Below are 22,730 nucleotides of genomic sequence, written 5' to 3' on the forward strand. Positions count from 1 at the left end.
TGCGACGTAACGTCAGTTTCCTTAATCCCGCCCCCCGCTCGCTCCTACTGGTCAATCGCTGATCGACACCTGTCACCAGCGACGATCTGATTGGTCCGCTGCGCTGTCGGTCATGATTTGTTTCTTGGTCGTTAACTAGGATGACGTATGTGGGGCCCAAGCCTCAACAGGTAATATCGAGCCTCAGGTAGATCAGCAGCAGCAGCAGCAGCAGCAGCAGAGCCCAGCTGGCAAACAAATATCACAAGTATGTTACTGCAACACGTGTCACTGCAGCCACACAGATACAGTGATAAAACACAGAGTGGAAGTTCACACGAGCTGAGGAGGCAATATTTTGTAATACGTTTTAGTATTTATGTGTTATATATATGTTTCTCTGTATACATGTACACCTGACATGTATATATTATGGACACATAAAAATATGCAGTCACCAAGCAAGCTTGTTTAAAATTTTCAGAGTAAGGGGCTGGCTGTGATGTTGTTGTTTTTTTTGTTTTTGTTTGTTTGTTTTTTTTTTTTTGACCCACCCCAGAGCTACAGTGTAAACTCCATAATGCCATATTGTGTATTTCCTGTTTTGTTTTTTTGTTTAAATTGTATTTATTGTAACTATTTTATTTTTGGACATGGTTCAGACTATTGTCTGTTTTTATGTGGTGCTCTTTTAAGCTTAAATTTGATTATGTCTCCTGATGGAAGTGTTCATCACACACTATGTGTTTAGGGCTGTAAATAAATCTTGAAATCCAACCATATAAATATATTTTTCTTTTATTTTGTTCCCTATGCATGTTCAATTTGTTGTATGCATGTTTGTTTGTTAATAAAAGGCTATCAAGATACTTGGTAACTGTGTGTGCATTTGTGTATTTGTTTGGGGATTTTTGGTTTATTTTCTGTTTTTTTTTTTTTTTTTAGCTTTTTTTTTTCGGTTTTTGTATTTGTCTGACACTTTGTCCCATCAGTAATCTATGGATGTACAAGATATTTGTGTCTTTGAAATCAACCTTTCCTACCTTCAACTGTACAAAAGGTTTTATCGCATGTTTTAAGAAAAACACACAAAATCCAGCATGGATAAAAAAAATATTTCAAATGCAACATCTATGTATCACTTTAAAATAAATTATAAGAATTTGATATTAGAATCTAAGATACGTATCCTAAGATGTGGAATATAAATGTATGAGATAATGAAGTGAATAATAATACACAGTCTAAACTGTAATAGTATACATTATATGGGAAAATTTGGGTATTTCCCAGAATACAATACTTGGCAGAGTAGGAAAGTCCCTGAAACAGCTGCAGTGTGTAAATGCATCAATAAAATCAGATTTTCACTGCTGGTTTCACACACTGTTTTCATGTTGCTCAGCCATTAGACATGGATAACACAGACCGGCTGATATCTCGTGTTTGCTATAAAGGCCATTATATTGATTCAGCTCATGTTTTCTCTTTCTTATCAGACAATCCACTAATTTCCCATAAAATTGACAGCTGGTTTGGTTTCACTGTGTTCTTACATTTGCAGCAGGAAGGAAAAACATTTGTAGCAGATCTCCCCAGCCCTTTAGAGAGGTCTGTGCGCTCGTCCACTAGATGCATCATCAGTCTGGCAGTTTCGCCAACATTAATTGGGCCAGTTAATTATTGCAGCTCAGTCAGAGGAAAAAGAGAGACATCATGTTTGAAAAGGTTACATCGCTCTGACCCCGTCTGTCGGACGGAGATGCTACTGTACATCTAAAAAAAGGAGAAATGTCTAAGAAGTTTCTTTGCATCTTTGCACCTTCAAATGTTTGAAGCCAGAATATTTAGAGCTCATTAGAGTTCCTATAATGTTATGAACCTCTGATGCAGCTAAGCATTTAATATGAAACAGTTTTGGTTTAATACTTGATTCTGACTCTCCTCAAACAGGAGCGCTTTCCAGAGAGTTGAGCTTACAGACATTATTTGTCAGTTTAATTGGTCTGTGTACAGCGGTGGAATGTAACTATGTACAGTTACTCACTTCATTTTGGAGGATATATTATGCTTTTTACATCAGACAGCTTTAGTTACTTAACTTAAGGTTTTCTAAAATAAGTTTCTTATGAATTAAATTACCAAACAATTTATACAAGCACAGCTATAACAATTAGTTGATGAATCAATCAGTCAATTCACAGAAAATTGCCAACCAACATCTAAGTATATATATATATACATTTATATATCTTCTATATATCTTTTTTTCAATTTTGTTTACAATTTTTAGTTTTTTAGATGTTGTTGGTTGGATTTTTTCTTCTTTTTTTACAATAATTCTGAGCTCGGGGGTTATTTTTCTTTTTTTTTAAATAATTGGTGGAATATTAACCTTCACTGGTCATTTAAACATCTTTCTAGTAATAGTCTTTATGAAATAAAGGTAAATAACCGGACTATTTTCTGTATGTAAGTGTAGTCAGTATGACTTTGAGTCAGCATGCACAATAACAGGACCCTAAAAATGGAGCAGCTAAATGGAATTCAGTCATTATTAACTCTATTATTCACACTTGTGCTTTTCCTATTGTCACATGTCAAAATGCCTCCTGTAAAAAAGTCCTGTCTTTTACTATAAGACACATATAACATGCATTTGGTTTCCATTATTAATTTATTTCTCAACAGAATCAGTCTCATCTTAGATCACCAGCCGCGGCACACACACGGCACTGACAGCAACACTCACAACGCCACAACCAGCAAACACAAAACAGTCATGTGTCATTACCTTTACGTCTTTCCAATTCTCTGCATGGATTATATACAGCATATGTCATGATACAAACAACATGCTTTACTTTTGACCTATGTTCAATAGTCGGCGGGGATTCTTAAAAGTTTGACGTTGGTCTCCAGCTACATTCATTCACATATATGACTCATCTTTCGAATACGTTATGCCATCATGCAGCTTTTTACAACTTGTAAATCAGTCATTTTTAAAGTGGCATCACTTAAACCAGGACTGTTGATATTGGCAGCCATGGTTGCAGTGTCGCCTGCCTCTCGTCGACCTCTAGCACAGGGTCACAGATCTCCTACCACCCATCCAGAGGCCCCTGGGCTCCTGAGGGACCTTGTGGTCAGATGTTTCTGCAGCAGGGCTTCTTCTCCTCGTTGTCTTCTGCACTGGGGTTGCTCAAGGACACAGAGCTGATGGGGCCCCGAGTCACCTGTTTACTGCTCACCTTCCTGTGAATCTCTGTGGCAGAAAATTAAAATATATTCACATTAAGGGAGAGCGGGGTGATCGGAGCCCTGCTAATTGTCTATATCTGTATTTCTTTACATTTATATTTTTAACACTTACATACTTAGCATATTATATATATTTTATTTTTTTAAATATTTACATATTGACATACTAATTGTTTGCTTGTACTTATTTCTACATGCTGTAATAAGTGACTGTAACAAACCAAAATTTCTGCTCAGGGATCAATTAAGTATTTCTGATTCTGAAAAAGAAGCTTTGGAGAAAAAAAAACACACACACATACACACACACAAGTGCAAATGCACAAAAGTTGATTAGACAAAGAGAGCAACACTTGAAATGCAAAAAAAAAAAAAAAAAAAAAAAATCAGTCAAGTTGCTCATTTTCAACCGAAAAACCAACTAGAGGTGTTTCCTCCCAAAGCAGTCAATCAAACGGCTGCCGCGGGACGACCAAAGGTCACGTAGAGCCCGACCTTTTCCAGCCCACGACTCTCCAAGCTCTGAAGACGGGTAGGTCTGCCTGTGAGAGGTTAAACTCAGGGTCACAGGGTGGAGCCTCATCCCCGCATGTTAATGGAAAAATGTGTGCGTCCACATCATTCAAATGTGTTTGGTGGAGGGAAGACAGTGAACAGAGAGACATTCAAGGGGGCAAACTGGAAGAAACCCACATGCATGCAGAAAGAACCGAGGCTGGAGGATGATGTGAGGCAGTCAAACACGCCACCCACTCAGTTCATACACAATGAAAACCTCACTGGTAAAAAAAGAATATGCTTCTCTTTGTATCTCTGAAGATTTGAACAACAGACATGTGTAACAGCTTTTTACAAAGAAGAAAAAAAGCGAAATGCTTTAATTACCTGCTAAGACGTTGTTGAAAGCTGCATCCACATTAGTTGACTCCAGAGCAGACGTCTCCAGAAACAGCAGACCGTGCTTCTCTAGATAATACAAATAAGCTGAGTGAGTTATTATATAAATTACTATTTAGTTCATATTTGTAGTCATTTCCGTCTAGTGTCCCTGCATTTTTCATTTTTCACAAATTTCACTGTTTTTCTCACATACTGTATAATTCTCTAAGGAGCAGTACTTGGTCCTTTAAAGGGACAGTTCACCCCAAAATAAAAAATGCAATTTATTTTACCTTTATTATCTTTAACTTTATGTCTAGATTGTTTTGGTGAGAGTTACCGAGTGTTGGAGATATTGGACGTAGAGATGTCTGCCTTCTCTCCAATGTAATGGAATATAATCAATCAATCAATCAATCAAACAACAATAAATAAATAAATAAATAAAACTAAACAGAATTTTTTCCAGAAATCATGACCTGGTTACTCAAGATAATCCACAGAGCTTGTTGTGCGCAGTTTAATGTAAGAAAATGTATTTTTGATTTGGAGGAAAGCTGTCCTTTTAACAACATTATGTAATGTTTATTTAAACACCAATAAAAATCAACAAAAAGGAATTTAAAATCACTTTTGTCACCATGAAGAATCAATGAGTAGGAATTTGACTTGATTTTGTGCAGAGACACATTGACAGTTTGGTGTCCAGACTAATTTTAAATTCTCTACATTCATCACTAATTCAGTTTCCATTAACAAATACATAAACATACAAATCCTATACAATAAAGACATTGTACCTGCATAGTCTTTAGCCTCTTCAGTGGGCACTGATCTCTCTGACTCCAGGTCAGTCTTGTTGCCCACCAGCATGACCACTATGTGTGCCTCAGCGTGGTCATACAGCTCCTTCAGCCAGCGCTCTACGCTCTCATAGGTGAGGTGTTTGGTGATGTCGTAGACGAGCAGGGCTCCAACAGCACCTCTGTAGTATCTGTTCAGAATAGATGGCAGAAGATGGTAATGTCCTGTTGTGTTTACTTAGGTATCTTTTTTAAACACGTTAGCACATAGTTGCTTATTTACACACTTGAAAGTTATGGAGCACCATTACACATCATTTGTTGTCATGTTTTTGGCCAACTAATAAATTCAAGACCAATATTTACTCTCCTTTAAGCTCTGTTTTTGGTCTCCACCAACTCCAGGGGGAAATATCTGACTCTTTAGCTAGTTAATACTGTGTCTGTGTGCCATTTAGTGCCGAGCAACTGGCAGAGAGTGAGGTTTTAGCTACTCAGCCGAAGACGACACTATTACACTTTACCACCAAAATGGAACCATAGCGCATTCTCAATCCCAGCTCGTCAAATTCCACCACTTGGTAAGTGATTTTAGCGTCAGACAGTGACGCAAAAGGGCACCATTTGCAGCAGTGTGATACAGCGCTGCAGTATGATTTTGTGACACAGTGGGTAAAATCATAGTAATATGAAGCTGGAAGGTCCCTAAAGAGTAGGTGGTGGGAGGTGATGGATGTGTCCAACAAACCCGAGACTTTCACCCCAAGAACCTGCTGTTGGCATCCTGTAATGTTGAGTCAAACCAAGATTTTTTTATGCAAAAGGAAATAATTCTAAGCAGGAGGTGTATTATTTTGAAAAAGACTGTATGGATCTAATGAGCAGAGACATCTTCCTATCCGTTATTTTGAATTGTTGACACAATGCATGTAACAGGTGTAAACTGACACGGTGTCCTGGAACGCTAAAAACAGATGCAGGAGCCTGCAAAGCCCACTGACCAAGCACCGATATTTGAAAAGTTGGGAAATTTGTTCGGAACCCAAAATGTTGGTTCTCAGCTGGAGCCCCCAAAAAAAGCAGGTTTTTCTGTTTTGACCTGAAGTGCAAACTGTGACAGCATCGGTTGGTGTGTCATATTCTACAGGTTAGAAAGAGAAGTAAAGTGAGAAACTTGGACAAAAAAGAGCGTGCGGTGGTCTCATTGGTCAATGCTTGGTTTTTAGATAACAACAAATATATATAATAACAGAAAAAGCTCACAAATGATCAGTGTGATTTACCACTTTGCCACATCCGTTTTCTTACATTGTAGATTGTGCAACACCCACCATTGATGACACATCCCTGATTACAATGGTTCTGCTCTAAAACGGTGGAAACGCCGGCCTTTTGCTTGATAGCACTGAGGTTGCAAGAATCCTCAATGAAACCGGTTCAATAACTAGAGCTAATTTGGTGGAAATGGATATCTGAGAGCAGTGACAGTGAACCAAAACAGTAAAGTTGAGGCTGGAAAAAAAAAACAACTCAAGCTGAAAGGTGCCATAAAGCTCTGCAGAGCTGATAGACCTGAAGGTGATAATTCTCTTTGGGTTCATCATTACGAGTAACTCCCTTACACAACTCACATGTGATCCATTGTTAATATAAAAGTAGCGATTAAGCATCGTCCTCAATGAGAAGAAGCAGTGTCTCCTGCTGTCAACTCAAAAAAAGACTAATGACTGACGATTGCTCTGAAGTCATGAACCAATCAACGCTTCCTTTCGCATTTACATCTCTGCTCCCCTCTTCCAGCAATATAATTAATTCCGCTTTAATTGGTTTTAGCTGCCTGTTAGAGCACAAATGGGAAATTCCATGGGAGTGAGATTTTACGTACTGGAATAAGTCGGCAAGTAATTACTCAGAAAGCCAAAGCTGTCAGAAAGGAGCTAATCCAGCGATGTAGCGTATCCTCCGATTTTTCCATGTCTTAAAAATAAAATTGACATGGTTCTATTGTTTTAAAACCAGTTTCCACACTGCTAATCCTTGTAGAGTAATTAAAAAAAAAAGAATGAATCAGGAACACCCTCAGATAGAATGGAGAGACCTGCGGAGGGCTGAGTGTTCAAAGGTCGCTGCTCTAACCAGGTGGATTTTAGGAACCAAGTGTGACAGTTGGGTTGAAATTGCAGCTGTCAGCTTCCTTCTGAAGGCCACATGGTGTTAAAACTCTTCCTTTTTCTGCATACGTGTGAATTTTTATGCACCATTTCATGCCTTTTCTGCAAACATTTCTGGTGGAAATGTCATAGTACTTCCTGCTTCAATCATGCAATGTCAAAATATGATGTGCATTGACATTAAGGGGTTGTGTACTTTTATTTTTTCTCTCTAATGATTTTGTGCTGATTTTTGTAATGTTTCACTTTAATTGTTGATTTCTTTTTTCTTTTTCTTTTTCTTCTTCTTTCCCTCAGAGTCCTTGTTTTGTTTCTTGTTATTCATTTCTGTTTGCATGTTTGTAGGTCCCCCTCGAAAAATGAGATGGTTCATCTCAAGTGGTTTCACCTAATGAATAAACTTGTACATCCAAATAAAGTCCATGATGCATGACTTGGTTCAGGGCCCGTTTAGGGCCCCCAAAAGTCTAGGCCAGGCACTGCAAAAGGCATTTTCATCTCTAGGTTGTGAGCTCTACCAGTTTGTCAAAATAAAAGTCCTCTGCTACTTTCATGTTTATGTTGGCAGGAAAAGATGCAACTGTTCTAATTATTGAACGTGTCCCCTGTGCCCCCTAAAATTTACGCCTATGTTTTTCCTTTATGTACTTTACTTACTGTGTTACGATCTGTTTACATCTTTGTGTATATATATTTATTACTTCTCATTATGCATTACATTCCTGTTTACATTCAGTTTATTAATTTCCAGTATTGTCTAAGTGTATTCAGTTTATTTTGTTTACTTTTTAGCCATACCTTTTAACTTGCAATATGTTACGTCTTGGATTCAGATTCTGCTTTTACTTGCATGATTTTCTTTTTTTTTATAGCTATTTAATGAGCATTTTTAGAGGCTGCCTTAGGCCTGAGATTTTCATTGCCAACAACTGCTTCTCTGTAATTGTTTTGCATGTGTAAAGAATAAAGAACTTGAACTTGGAGATGAGAATGTGCTGGTTGTTTTTCAGGTAATGTGGGAGGAAACTGTAGGATCACTGCCTGTCCTTGTGTGTGTTTTGGCTGCAAACAGCACCACCTCAATATGCCAACATACAGGTTGCTCAACAACTATGGAGCAAGAACTGGAAGTGCTGATTTAATAAATAAAAACTGCCTTTTTGACTGCTTAAAAAAGTGCAGTTTTCTAAACAATGCATTTGTTAGTGTAGCATATGTACATTTTGACACTCACGCAGAAGTGATGGCTCGGTATCGCTCCAGCCCGGCCGTGTCCCAGATTTGGGCCTTGATGGTGAAGCCGCTGAGTTGCACAGTCCGTGTGCTGAACTCCACCCCGATGGTTGTGCGACTGTCATGGTTGAACTCGTTTTTGGTGAAGCGGGACAGCAGATTGCTCTTTCCCACACCGGATTCTCCTATTAGAACCACTGCGGAGGACACAAAACGCAAATATTTTAATTAAAGTTTGAGGTTTTAATTAAGGTTTGTTGCAAAACTAAACCCAGTATTTATTGGATAACGGAGACAAATTCACAGAGTCTACTATGATCCAATTCTGTACATCCACTTCATCCTTTAGAGCTCTTCTTAACTGAAGCTTTTAGTCTAGGTGTGTCTGCCTTGGTTGACCCATAAATCCTCATTCTTAGCCGTCTAAGACTCAGGGTAATTACACCATTGGGGATATGATGTCCTATTTAAAAAACAGCTCCACACCCTCATGGTAAATTAGATAATTGTTTTAACCGAAGCGTGCAGAGCAAATAATGCAGAAAGAACATGTTGAGTAAAATACTCCGAAACAATGTGGGATGTTGTTGGCCTATAACCAGGGGCAGATGATGAAACAACGAGCCCCTGGGCACAGACATGCAAAAGGCCCCACCGCCTCTCCTACATAGGATTGAAACAAAAACACTTGTGGTTGTTTTGCCTCTTTTTGTGGTAATTTTTTAGTGTCCTTGAGGTTGTTTTCTGTTTTTTTTTTAAATTGTTTTATGTCTCTTTGAGATCATTTTGCATCTCTTATGGAGCATATTTGTCTCTTATTTTTGTTTGTTTTGTTTTTCTTCATTGTAATTTTTTGTCTCTGTTGCTCCTATATGTCTCTTTGTAGTCATTTTGTATCTCTCTGAGGTCATTTTGTGTCTCTGTGAGGTGTATATTTGTGTCTTTTCTATTCATTTAGTGTTTCTTCAAGGTCATTTCAGGTTTTCCAGAGTATATTTGTCTCTGATTGTTTTGTTTTTTCTTTGTAGTCATTTTGTGTCTCTGTGAAGTGTAAGTTTGTATATTTTTGTTCATTTTGTGTCTCTTTGTAATTCCTGTGCACCACTTTGTAGTAATTTTTTGTGTCTCTATAAAGTATTTTTGTGTCTCTTTGTGGTTACTTTCATGTCTTTGTTGATGTTTTGTGTCAGTTGTTTCTTTGAGCAAAATTTGTATCTCTTTGTGGTCACTTTTAGTGTCTTAGGGGTATAATTGTGTCTTCTTTATGGGGTTTTGTTTTTCTTTGTAGTCATTTTTTGGCCCTTAGTAGTCTTTTTGTTCTATTGCAGTTTATTTCATGTGTGTTGACTTTTTGTGTCTCTTTATAGGCCAGTTTGTGTCTCTTTGGGGTCATTTTGTGTCTCTTTGGGGTATTTTTTGTCTCTTTATGATTGTTTTTTTAGCCTTTGTAGTCTGTGTCTCTTTGTTGTTCTTTTATATCTATTTGGAGTTGTTTTGTAGTAATCTATCCATGCCTGTGACAGAATACAACAGATTTACTGAGGATCTTGAGGTGTTGCGGGCCAGCATGCCATATCTAAAAAACACTTATGGTTTTGTTTATTTTTATTTATTTAGACAGTGAAAGATGCTGTAAAACCAGTTAGGCAAAATGTGGCTGCAGAGGTAGATGGCTTTACAATTAACATTTTGAAAAGGTTCTTTTAGTTCCCATATTTTCCCCAAAATTTGCAATGCTGAGCACTGATTTAATTTATCATTGAAGCTGTGCAGAATAAAGATTCATGCATAACTCATGGTCTGACTTACTGATGTTTAAGAAACCTATTTTAGCAAAACAGAAGGACAAATTTGCTGTAATTTGTATTTTTTTTCCCTACATTTGTCAGCTTTCCTAAGGAGGGAGGATGCACTTCCCCCTCTGAAACATTTGGGGCAGAAACCTCTCACAAGTGAACCTTTGTTTCAGGATTAAAACAGCCTCTACGAGTGTAAGGTGATTCCAAATCAGGTGGAACAAGTCAAGCTGCCACCTTCTTTTATCTTGGTAAGGAGAACCTACCTACTGAGCAAACAGGACGAGGAACAACACAGACGCCCCCTCTGTACATTTCAATGACTAATGTTTGGGTTTCAGTCGTTAGCGGCTGACTCAGAGAGAAAAGAAGGCTTGGCTTAATTGGCGCAGAGAGGAAAATGTGACCACACTGTGAAAACACGGTGGCACTGGGATGTACAGCTGGATAACACACAGTCTTAATTCTGAGGAGTGTGAGCCTGTGAACTCTGATAATAATCAAAGTTCTTGTGACATCTCAACACCCATTAAATTTAGAATTGGGGTGTGATGGGAGTCAAAGGAATAGTTGGACATTTTGGGAAATATGTGTTGTGTCCTGACAAAACTTAGACGAGGATGTTGATACTATTGTGTTTGTAGGATAAATATGTAGCTTAACTGAGCATAAAGACTGTTAACAGGGAAAACAGTTAGCCGGGCTCTGTACAAAGGTACAAAAAAACATCTACCTATTAACAAAAGTTATTAATCGACACATTATACCTTCTTTTAACAAGGGACTTTATGCAAAATTTACAAGATATGAGTTACCTGCACACAGTTCTCAACATTAAGGCGGTTGTGCTGGCAGCTAGCAGCTAACGGTGCTAAACGATACTTCATAAGGAGCGCTAAACAACAACAACAATGCTGACCAGTGTTGCCAGATGTATGATAACTATCGTACTTGTACGATAATTTGACCACTGTGACACTTACAGTAAGCACTTGCAAAGTATCAAAAGGCTTTTAGCCGGCTGTCTTGTAATTTAATTTTACAGAAGTGGGCTACCACAAAAAAAGTCTGGACTAAATGGACTTTTTCACACACATGCCCTCTTCCACTCATTTACTTTAAATTCACTAAGTCAGCATGCTGGAAAAAAAACAACAAAAAACTGACGTCAGCTGTGAGCTGGGCCGTGTAGAAAGAGCTTCTCTCTAAGTCAATGGAGATGGCTAAACTCTAAAGTTATACATTTAACCTATTCATTCTGGTGATTGTGACTGGTGTAAGATAATTTTTCTCAAAATACGAGAATTTTGAGCCTCTGGTATGATTCCAATCTGGCAACGCCAGTGCTTTCGTAACGCCACTTTCCTAAAATTCTTCTGCGCACAGTGGCAGATGAACTAGCCAGTGCAATACATACATGCACTAACATGCAGCGCGGCCAAACCAGCTTACAACAAACCACAAAAAAACGAACATGATCTCATCCCAACTCGCCATATTTTACCGCCTAGGCAGAGGCCAATGGTGCTGCTAAAATTAGGGTGAGGGCAGCCTGTTGTGTATCTTAACATAGAAGGGGTTGAGGCAACAAAACTACTTGGTTATTGTGAGAAAAAAATACGGATAACCCCCAAAGACACCAGACTTTTAATTCCACAAATGCAGGAACTGATGTTGTTGTTTGTAGGTCTCACTCCTACAAACACTACAGGTCCACTGTCCTGGGTCCAAGTCCAGTGTTTGTTGGACCTATTTGTCTCCTCCCTTCCATCATGGGCAGAATTTAATGCTCTGAAACTACATCCTTTGCTCTGAGTGTCTAATAATGACGTGGATGGGTTTAAATTGGAGTTGATGTAAATCCCGATGCCTCACACAGACACTACAGGGTGTAGGATGTTGTGTTGTGTCCCGAAATGTCGGCCCTTTTCCGCTTTTTTTTTTTTTGGCCAATTGAGCGTTGTGAATCATGTCGGAGATAGCTACGACCACTGGTGAATAAAATCCCTCTGACTGGCTGTTCAGTTCAGTGCACAAGAAGAACAAGTGAACACTTTAAGTCAAGAGTTCATCACCCTAAAAAACTGTTTGAAATAAAGTGACGGGTCTCTAAAAAAACACCGATGTGTGGGAGCTGAAAAGCCACAGGAAACAGCAATGACTCACGAAATCACAGCAGGCTCCAACAGTGATGTGCAGTCTAAGGGGCTTTTTACACGGCAATGGTTCTTGCATGAAACATTAAACTTTTGTTGCGATATGGCCTTTTGTTCACACGACAATAACGTTTTGGGGACCTAAAAATGCCAACTTTTGGGTTCAGAGTGTAATCTTTTAAAAACGCAACTCCTTTTGTTGCTGTGTAAACTGTCAATGTGAGGATCCTGTGAAAACGGTGATGTCACTGCCACACTTTGTGCATGTGCGTGCTGTTTTTGTAATTGTCAAGGAAAGACTTTACCGTTTTTAGTAGGCCGTTTTCACCTAAACATGGCCTAAAACGTCTCATCTCGGTGAAATGCAATCCAGCATCCCCTCCACCTCCCGATGACCATGTCAGTTCATGTAATATGTCACTTTAAAAATAATATGATACATATGAAACACATAAATGTTACATATTCGTTGTTTGCAGAAATATACATTTTCTTCTAGCGACTGGACTGTTCTTTGTCAGCGCTGGTTTCTGAAAGCAAACTCACAACAAGATCCATCATAATTTTTAGGAGCTGTCAATCATATTTTGATTTTCATCAGTATATGGAGTTGGCCCTGTCATGGAGCTGTATATTTTTCCATCTCCATCTGCTGATGAAGATCATGAGGTAAAGTGCCAGAACAGTCTGTAAATTAATCATGTGGCGAGACTGTTTTCTTAACTCTTTTCAATTCCAAGGTCGAGAGATAACCTTTTTAAAATTTTAAGCCACTATGGACAAAAAAAGTCCATAAAATCAACAACTCTTAGACAGCATAGTGAACTCCTCTGCTGATGAAGAGTGTTTGATTAAAAGCACATGTGGTGTTTTCTCAACCTCTGAGTCCAAGGCCAAGAATGAACTTCAGCTTATAAACCATTTGCTTACTCTTCACCAACAACAGATCCACAGATTTAAAAGAAGCTGGCGCATTTTTCCTGAACACCTGCTGACTCCCATAAAGGTAAACTCTGACAGCACAGATGACCTGACCCCAGTTCTTGATTAACAGTATTTTTAACCTGAAGTCTAACGTCAGGGCCAAAGAACATTTTACAATTTGTTCTAGTTTTAGGTAATTGTTCACTCTGTAGCCGGATCGCTGTGCTGCTTTCTTTTCCAGTGGGTGAGGTGAGACGGCCCGTCCTCCCCCTCCTCTCCTCCACAACTCAGTAACTTCTTATGCAAACAATACCCCTGGTTTCTATGGCGATGCAGGACAAGAGGCCTTCAAGCCCGGTTTGTTGATTCTGAGAAAGAACTTGATGCGATGCAGCGAGGATTAAATTTTCCTTTTGTTTGTTTTCATGACCTCTAGGACTGGAAATGTAACTTCTGTGCTGTAAACAGAAATCCTGGTGGAAAATGACTTCTGAGAATATTCGACAGAGCAAAGTTTTATCTGACCAGCTACATATTTATTCATGTTTAATGTTCAATATTTTAAAAAAATTATAGTTTTTTAAGATGTGCACTATTGTACATGAGTATATGTTTCTTAATTTCAATTTTAACTTTAAAGGTTTAGTGTGTTTGATTTAGGATATATTGGCATAAATGGGATATAATATAATAATTATGTTTTATTTAGTGTATAATTTCCTGAAAATAAGAATCTTTAGAATAAGTCATTTATGTCTACATAGAGAGTGATCCCTCGTTTAAGGAGATCGCCATATTGCATCAATGTGTTTCTACAGTAGCCCTGAAAGGACAAACCAGACACTGGCTATAGATATTATCATTTTTATGTTTTTGTATTTTCGCATTAGACACTGAAGCTAGAAGCCCATACAAGACAAGAGCACTGGAAAAACATTAATTTATTTACGTGAAACTTTCTTTATTCAGTGTTTTTATCAGTTTTAATCACTGAGTCCATTTGTTTTAGAGAGGAAGAGACCTCTGCGAATAATTTGGCTCCTGGTAAAAACCTCCTAAAAAATCAACGCTAACCAGGACAAGTTTCAGCAGGTTGTGTTCTGCAATCCTCGTTGCTAGACGCCACTAAATCTTACACTCTGGACCTTAATTTTATGCAATCATACAAAGAGTTTTTGGCAAACTTAAAAATCCAGCAGAAATATTTCCTTCGCGTGAAATAAACTTATGACTGCAGTATTTCTGCCTACTATGACTCTGTTACTTTACCTTTATGTACTTTTACATAACTATCAAATAGTAGATAAAAATACAAAAATAGCTTACAGTAAGGCGCAAAACATTAAGACAAGCCGACATTAAGGTGCAAAAATATAACAAAAATAACAAACAAAAAATTAGAATTTATGACCAGCTTCTGCACCATTTTATGTCTCCGATTGCAGATATGACAATTAATGACTTTTCCCACAGTGGGCCCCAGCACAGTTTGTGTAAAGCTGAGAGCGTGCAGGCTTACATTCCAAGCAAACTCTATGGAATCAGATTTTACTGATCAGTTAGTCTCTGAATTATCTGTGAATCGCTGTGTGGAATGAAAACCTGCACATACCTTTGAGATACCGTAGCGCACACGGCTTACTGTAGGAGCACTGCAGCAGTTTATTCAGTGATAATCATCAGTTTGTATACCCATCCTCAATTCACCGGCTAGAGAAGAGATTTCTTGTCTGTTGCTTCTCCTGAGATTTGTTCCTTTGTATTCGCCCATTAAAGCTCCAGTGTGTAGGATTTGGAGGGACATATATTTTTTCGTATAGTCTGAAGAGAAAAAGAACTTTTTTTTTTTTGCATTTCTGCCAACGGTTCAGATAGTCGACAGTGTAGACAGGAAATGTGGGGCGAGTGTTATATGACATGCACCCAGATCTGACCCAGCAACTGGGGTCATGATTTTTGAAAAGAGACATTGCTGTTGAGTTTTTCAAATGTATTTTTTGGCACTTTGAGCTGAGGGCCATCTAGTTCCATTATATTAGAAAGAGGGCTGACATCTCTGCAGCTGATATCTCAAACACTCGACAAATCACACCATACAATCGAGATTGATAAACAGCACTACAGTATAAGAGGAAAAATATGTGTTTTTGATTTTGGGGTGAATTGTCCCTTTAGCCATTAAGTTCTTGACGCCAAACCCCTTCAAATAAAATCTATTTCTGCATGATTTTGTGGGAAATGAATAAATTGCCTCGTGAACTCGTTAACACAGTAAGCGATGCCATTTGATGATTTGGACCTACTTAAATTTGGCCTCACCATTCAAACCGCGCAGTGCCTTTTATCAACATGACACTTTATACCCAAATGTCACATCACATGCACCTGAACTAAATAACCTCTCTGAATGACTTTCACTTCTGGTGAACATCTGCTGAGAGCCATCTGGCACCTTAACCAGCTGCCGAGGAGAAATGATTACTATGAGTGCAGGATGGATATTGTGAGCGGCACAAGCTGCCACCTTTCAAAAAACTAGAGCATAAATCAAGTCCAGCGCAGATGCACTGACAATACTTGACGACATCTGGGAAAACGACGGTATGAATGATGCACTTTGTCTTTTGGCACAGATACAGGGCTTTAAACCTCTATGTAATGATGTTGATCTGCACTGCATGCTAGATAAGCAGGAATTAAAGTACACATCCTGGTTTCAACAATACTCTGAACTATGCATGCTAACCACTCACAGGTGCCATATGCTGAGCTGGTAATGTGACTGTAGTATCACTTAAAGGGTGATTTTTCACCTTTGACCCTATAATCCAACATTTTGTGTCTAAGTGACTAATGTGAACAATATTTTTTAAAATCGGTCCAGTATTAAAAGAAACCACTGCAGATGGCAACCGCAAAACGGCGTGCAGTGTAACCACTCGGGACATTTGTGCACCGTTAGTTTTACTAAAAGTGTTTGTTTTTTTGCCACTGACAGGCTCATATGGTTATTAGAAGTGTCTATCAACTCTATGGAAAGGATCCTTTTTGTTAAAAAGTAAAACCCTTTTGGTTTAATCAGAAATAGGCCCAATGCTGTCTTCACATGCTCCTCGGAAATATCCTATTTACGAGTGACGAGCAAATGAACGACCCTCCAAAGATGTAATTACAAGTGGGAAATTTCGATGGTACCTGAGTTTTCAAAATGCGAAGTTTGCATGACATTTCAGGGCAGCAGAAAAAGCATAAAGCATGGAGACATTGTTGTATTACCTTCTTCCTATGTTTTCAAATAAATGCAATTTGCCATGGTCTCCAAAGGGTTAAACAAACTATTTGAATGTATTGCCATCTTTTTGTGTGAAAGGAAATAAAAGCCCATGTCATAGACACCAGTCCCAAATAAAAGTCTGTCAAGTTCGGTGATTTAAGCAACTCAGAGCATGGGCCATTTATTGAGGTTTTATGCTATATAAAAAATCACAGGAAAATAGGGACTGGGTTAAAAAAAAAACATAGTTAACCTTTAACTTTGTAATAATACAACTCACCTGAAATGTTTTGAGACATGCAAAACATAAAATATTTACAGCAGACTGAATTGCACCCAGACACATGAGTCCAGGCTTTATAATGTTTGATTTGCTTTGAGTATACTGCTGCACAACACACTGCTACAAGTTAATAATAAACAAGGAAGTATAATTTGAAGGACAAAGGAACATTTCAGGCTAACACTAGAGATTTTAGGGGTGCACCGTGGGATCAAATCAGGAAAACGGAACATGCACTCACCCTTAAAGACAAAGTTGTAGGCCTCATCTGACCCCATGTTGTGTCCATTCGGTGTTGCCGCCCCTCGGTTTACTGCCGTCTCCAGCACTCACAGTCTGATTACAGGATGTAAGACGACACTGACTCACACCACAGAAACCAGCCTGCCCCTCAGATCCTCAAGACTTCAGGAAATAAAACAACTGCAAGAAATGTTTTGACACATGAGTGTGCAGCTCTCTGCCCTTCGCTACTCTTCCCTGTCTGAGTTAATGGAGAGCTGGCTTGTTTGAACAGGGCATGCTGACTGTATCCAGGCTGCTCCGCTGCAGCAGGCGGGGCTTTGGTGGCAGGGAGTGGTGGTGGGGCAGCTGCACGGGGAGGTGTGTCCTGGTAATGGAGTCAGTGCAGGGCAGGTTGGACAGGTGTGGCAACTCACAGGTAAAGCTGAGAGTCAGTCTGTCAGGCGCCTCCTGCTGGGCCAATCAAATTACTGCATGCAGGAAGCAGGAAGCGGGAGTTGCTTCAGCACTACAGGGGAAAAAAAGGGATGCGTAATAATCACCATATCAGAAGAAAACTTGATTTCAGATTACAGTTACTTTAAAAAAAAAATTATTTATGGAAATGACTCTTTGTGTGGCTGCTGCTGTTGGATGTTTTTTTTGTGTGTGTTTTTGTTGAGTTTGTCTGATTTTTCTTTTTTCTCTTTTTGTATCTATAAAATTTGTATATTTATCAAGTCTAAAAGTCGGTATATTTATTTATCAGTATATTATTTGATTTATCTTAAAAAATCACGAGCAACTTGGCAAGAAATGTTTCACATATTGGAAATTATTTTTAAAAAATCAAAGAAAAATATCCAGAGAATGGTATTTATATTTACTGTAATTTTATATTTCAAATTGTTACAAAATTATTATTTTTAAGCAGTTTTTTGCAATGTCCTTGTTTATTTTTCACTTTTCTTTTTTGGCTAATTTTCTTTCATTTTATCTTTTTACTAATTTCTTTATAGTTTTTGAGTCCTTTTTTCTGAAGTTGCTCATTGCCATCTTCCCATCTTTCTGAAAGAAATCAAGCCAATTTGCTCTGGTTTCAAGGAGTTAAAGAACATATTTCTCCAACTTGCTCTTTCTGTAAAACAGAAATAGAATCAATTTTGCATCTTTTCTATGAAAGTTCTTACCGTCAAGAATTTCTGGGTTGAAGTTTCTCTGTTTATTTATACATATTTTAATAGATCGACACCAGTATTGGAGGACATGGTCTTCTTTCGAAACTGTAATACAGGCTCTTAAACTTGTTTGTCTTATTAGCAAATATCACATCCATGAAGCCAGAGTGCTTCAGATGACGTGTTGAACTACATGTCTTTGACTGTGTTTATAAGATAACAATGAACAAGAAAGCTATTAAAACTGCTAATATCTAATAAAAACAAATAAAGTGTATAATGTCTGGGTTTACATCTCCTTCGTACAATTTAATGTTGCCTCTACCAGTTTTTGTTTTCTTTTTATGTCTGCTGCTGTTTCAAATATGGTGCTAAAATGATCATTTTTAATGTTATAGAGATGAAACATATGTCTGCACAATGTACTGTTACATTTGAAATATGTTTTTATGTTTTTTTTTTAAAGAAACAAACAAAAAACATATTCCAGAAAAAAGAAAAGACAAAAAAACACAATGTAAAAGACTTCACATGGTATTTCTTTACAGCGGAGCTTGATTTGTGATTTTTCATCAGTCTGCTCTTCAGCTGAGCAGGTCTGTTTGCTCTTAATGTTTAATGTGTTCTCTCCATCTTTGAGCCCACTCACACCGAGCACTCAATTCAGAGCACAAACACAAATAAAATTAAGTGAATATTAATCCAAAAATTATTTATTTGACAGCTTTGAAACAAAACATAGCAAATAGTTTTAACTGCATTTTATCAGACAGACATTCGTTTGAGTATTTTTAGTTCTCAGATAGGATTCAAAATGTTAAATTTTCTGCTTTACTACGATCAGCAGCATTGAACTAAAACTGCAAATGAAAGAATCGACTGTGGGACGAGTCGATTATGGAATTATTTCTTCAGCTGAACAGTCAGACTTCTTACTGACGGATTATGAGGACGTTCAGAGTGATCCAACAGATGAACACAAGCGTCACAAGGGAGCGCAAATAGTTATAAAAACCCACAGACGTTAGTTGTTTCAATACCATGATTATAAATACACACCCCTACCCAAGCACACACACACACACACACACACACACACACACAGATATATGCATGTACACAGAATGTTACAGTAGTCCATAAATGACCTGGATCACATGACGCTTGTTTTCCAGGCGGACAGAAGGCGGAGCTTCAGGCACATTTCCACTATGACGCTGCCACTTGAGTTAGTGGTTCCTCTAAGTACTGCACCAGCGCCTCTGCCTGTAAACATAACACACACACACACACACACACAGACAAAGACACACATAACAGCGTTAACCAAGGCTGCATTCAGCCTGATAAGTAATGCTGGATTAGTCTGAGCCTCATGTGTTGTGTTGAAGAAAACATGTTTTCTTATAAGAAAAAAAAAAAACAAACCACAAACATTTTATTCCAGGTGTAGGCATGATATGCTGCACAAAGTGCAAGGTGAAGTAACCGTTGTCATAGAGTGAATTAAATCCATTAAAACTAAAATCCCATAAAATAGAAATTACGGTGAAGAGTAAACAAATAAAAGATGCAGAGACATGTGAGTCAGAATTGTTAAAATTGTTAAAAAAAAAATTGTCAAAATTAAATAATACTAAAAGTATACCATTAAAAAAGGATAATACATATTAATTTAAATGAATAAAAGACTGGAAAAAGAATAAAATAAAACAGGCCGATAAATTATGTTAACACATGAGTAAAAAAAAAAAAAAAAACTCAGAAAACAAAGACCAAATAATGGATAAACCCATAAACCAGTAAAAGTAAAAAACACAACTAATAAAAAAAAATAAAATAAAAAAAAATAAATGATACTGTTGGGAAACACTAAAATAAAATAAAAATGTCATCAGGTGACTAAAAGCTAAAGGAATACATTTCACTCGTAAAATTAAAAATTGATACTGTTGGGGCACTCCTAATGTCATCAGGTGACATAAAAGCTGAAGGTACTTTCACCGTATTATTGGAGACCTTAGGGTTTAACCAGGCGACCTTTTCACAGATGACCTGGCTTATCGAGCTGGATTAGAGATTTTGAGGTGCTTGAATGTGTAAAGCCTTAAAAAACAAGCAATGAAGTTTTAAACTCATTTTTAAAATCTACTGGAAGACAGTGTAGTGACTGGCTCCTTTCAAAGTGGAAACAACATATTTAATAACCTTTTGTTGTGTCTGTTTTGTTTGTGACATGGTGTGGGTCATGGAAATGATGTCAGCACCAACAGCCAAACAAACTCACCTTGGCTTTAAGCATCCCAAAGCCCACTGTCTCTTTGGCGTACATGCACAGCAGCAGCAGGTTGGCGACACGAGTAATGGCCACTCGTCCCTCCTGAGACAGAAAACGAGAGCAGAAGTGACAAAGTGCTTCAGTTCAAACTGTCCAAATCACACACTCGTCATCATACACCTGAGAACAGCTGCAACGTTTCTGGGAGAGCTGCACTTCTTACCATACAGTCCATGAGTATGAATTTGAGCTTATCTTCGTTAACGGCTTGGTGGCCGTTCTTGTCGTAAGCAGCCCAGATGTTGCTGGCGATGGCGGCTGTTACTCGTGCGTCAGTGTCCCCGTACCCGGAGTAAGCCAGAAGTGAACCTTCATTGTTCAGTAACCTGGTGAAGATATAAAGTTGGATGAGTCTGGCAACGTCCTTGTAACGCTTATCAGTTCAATTTTTCCATATTAAAAATGAAAATCAGGAAACCTGAAAATTAATTTTTCAATTTGAAAGTCAAGAATATACAAAAATGAAAATACAATTGGAATCTTAATATTCCAACTTAATGATTTTCATTTTTTTAATGGAAAATTGAACGGATGGCAGATGGACCCAGTTACATCTATCAAGCTACTTAACATTCTTGGCAATATCTACAAACTGTATCATAGTATATACTGGTTATAAAGAAATATGACATTAACTGAATAACCAGCAAATATTTAAATTATCAGGAATTATGTTGCGTGTTTGCCATAAGTTAAAAGTTAAACTAAAGTAGACTTGAATCTTTGAACTTATAATAGCTATATTTAAAAACAAAAACAAATAAAAACGTATACAAAATGCAGTATGGGTTATTATGAACAAAATGACCTGTACATATTTTGGTAAATTTAGACATTATGACTCCAGTTGAACTGAAACTATTAGATAATAATAATAAAAATACATTATTATTATTATTATTGATAATACTAAAATAAAACAACAACAATAATAATAATTATTATAATAAATTAGATGATCTGATGCTTTTCTTTTGTCATATGTGATATTTAACTCAACATTTTTAGGATAGAGATAAATACAGCAAACTGAAGATGTACCTTTAAATTATTAAGAAAATTTTACATTTGTTGTTGTTGTTGTTGTTGTTTTCTGTTGTTTTTTTCTTTTCTTTTTTTTTTTTTTTTACATTTTTATTTACACAACCGCTGCAATATTTGGCAAATTAATGACCAATAAAAATAAAGTGGCGTTACTTAGTTAGCTAGTTAACGTTAGTAGCACTAATAGCCTTAAATTTCGGATAATTTAAGTCTTAATACTTGCAAACAACACGTAAGGTTTACACATTCAAATATACACGGTAGAAATACATCGTAAAATCTGTTAATTCTGCACTGACTAATGTTACTAACATTAGCCTGCTACACGCTTTGCCACAATACTCAGCTAACAGTCTTGTTCATGTACAGCGGTGTCAAAAATGTAATCGTTGTGCTGTTAAAATAAAAAAACTATGTAATACTTGAAATCCTTTTTTATCTTCTGTAACATGTAGCATGTTAGCATGTTGCTAGCTAAAGGTACTTACAGTGTGCTCTGAACTCCGTTTGTGTTCGCCTGACTGAGAACCTGCGTCAGCGCCTTTGGTCGTAACATTACTGCTTATTAACAGATAATACTGGCAAAAATGTAAATATATCTTAAAATGACTCAATAACTGTTTCTAAACTGTCAAAAACTGCTCATCAAAACACGAAGAGGAGTCAGCTGACTTCAGTTTTTTTCCCTTTCCGGTTCTGAATGCATTGTGGGAATTGTAGGCATTGAATTCAACCCTAAAAAAGGTGGCGTTTTTCATGCTGATTTACATATTTACTTTGTTTAACCCTTTGAAATCCGGGGGATTGCCCTGATTTCTTTCAAGATCATATGACGAAGGCAATGAGAAACTTTTCAAGAAATAGTCCCAAATATTGGTGACGAATCAGTGAAAGTTACACGAAAATGTCCCAAATATTAGCAAAAAAGAAAAGTAAAAAAACAAACAAACAAGGAAATGATCAAAAAGTGCTAAAATAATAAACAAATAAATTACTGGAATTTAAATATATTATTATGATAAAAATATGTATATATAGTTCTCATTACATTTTTCTATTTAGTCATTTATTTATCTATTTTTACAATTTTCATATAATTTATCTCCCTTTCTCTCTTCTATTTTCAGGTTATTGTTCTTGTCACTTTTTACCAATGTCTTGTATTTGCGGGACATTTCTTGCCATG

The 22,730-nt window shown here is 37.4% G+C and overlaps 2 protein-coding genes across 3 annotated transcripts; both read right to left on the reverse strand.

Moving 5' to 3' along the window:
- Positions 1-2,646: 2,646 nt before the first annotated feature.
- Positions 2,647-17,271, reverse strand: rab25b (RAB25, member RAS oncogene family b). The gene is made up of 5 exons (XM_042490120.1): positions 17,004-17,271; positions 8,331-8,526; positions 4,923-5,116; positions 4,129-4,209; positions 2,647-3,247 (listed from the first exon to the last, which is right to left on the reverse strand). Exons 1-5 carry the CDS (start codon positions 17,038-17,040, stop codon positions 3,129-3,131), a joined length of 627 nt encoding a protein of 208 aa, XP_042346054.1. The 5' UTR covers positions 17,041-17,271; the 3' UTR covers positions 2,647-3,128.
- A 57-nt stretch (positions 17,272-17,328) lies between these two features.
- Positions 17,329-22,230, reverse strand: lamtor2 (late endosomal/lysosomal adaptor, MAPK and MTOR activator 2). 2 transcript variants are annotated; one of them, XR_006105973.1, is made up of 5 exons: positions 22,033-22,230; positions 20,664-20,826; positions 20,450-20,542; positions 19,311-19,428; positions 17,329-17,513 (listed from the first exon to the last, which is right to left on the reverse strand). XR_006105973.1 is itself a non-coding variant. In XM_042490121.1 (4 exons), the coding sequence occupies exons 1-4, from the start codon at positions 22,098-22,100 to the stop codon at positions 19,372-19,374; spliced, it is 381 nt and encodes a 126-aa protein (XP_042346055.1). In that variant the 5' UTR covers positions 22,101-22,230; the 3' UTR covers positions 18,860-19,371. The 2 variants fall into 2 exon arrangements, 1 of the variants encoding a protein (XP_042346055.1); XM_042490121.1 differs by lacking the exon at positions 17,329-17,513 and having other exon boundaries at positions 18,860-19,428.
- Positions 22,231-22,730: the final 500 nt, after the last annotated feature.

This window comes from Plectropomus leopardus, chromosome 7, assembly GCF_008729295.1.
Source record: "Plectropomus leopardus isolate mb chromosome 7, YSFRI_Pleo_2.0, whole genome shotgun sequence".
NCBI classification, from domain to species: domain Eukaryota; kingdom Metazoa; phylum Chordata; class Actinopteri; order Perciformes; family Serranidae; genus Plectropomus; species Plectropomus leopardus.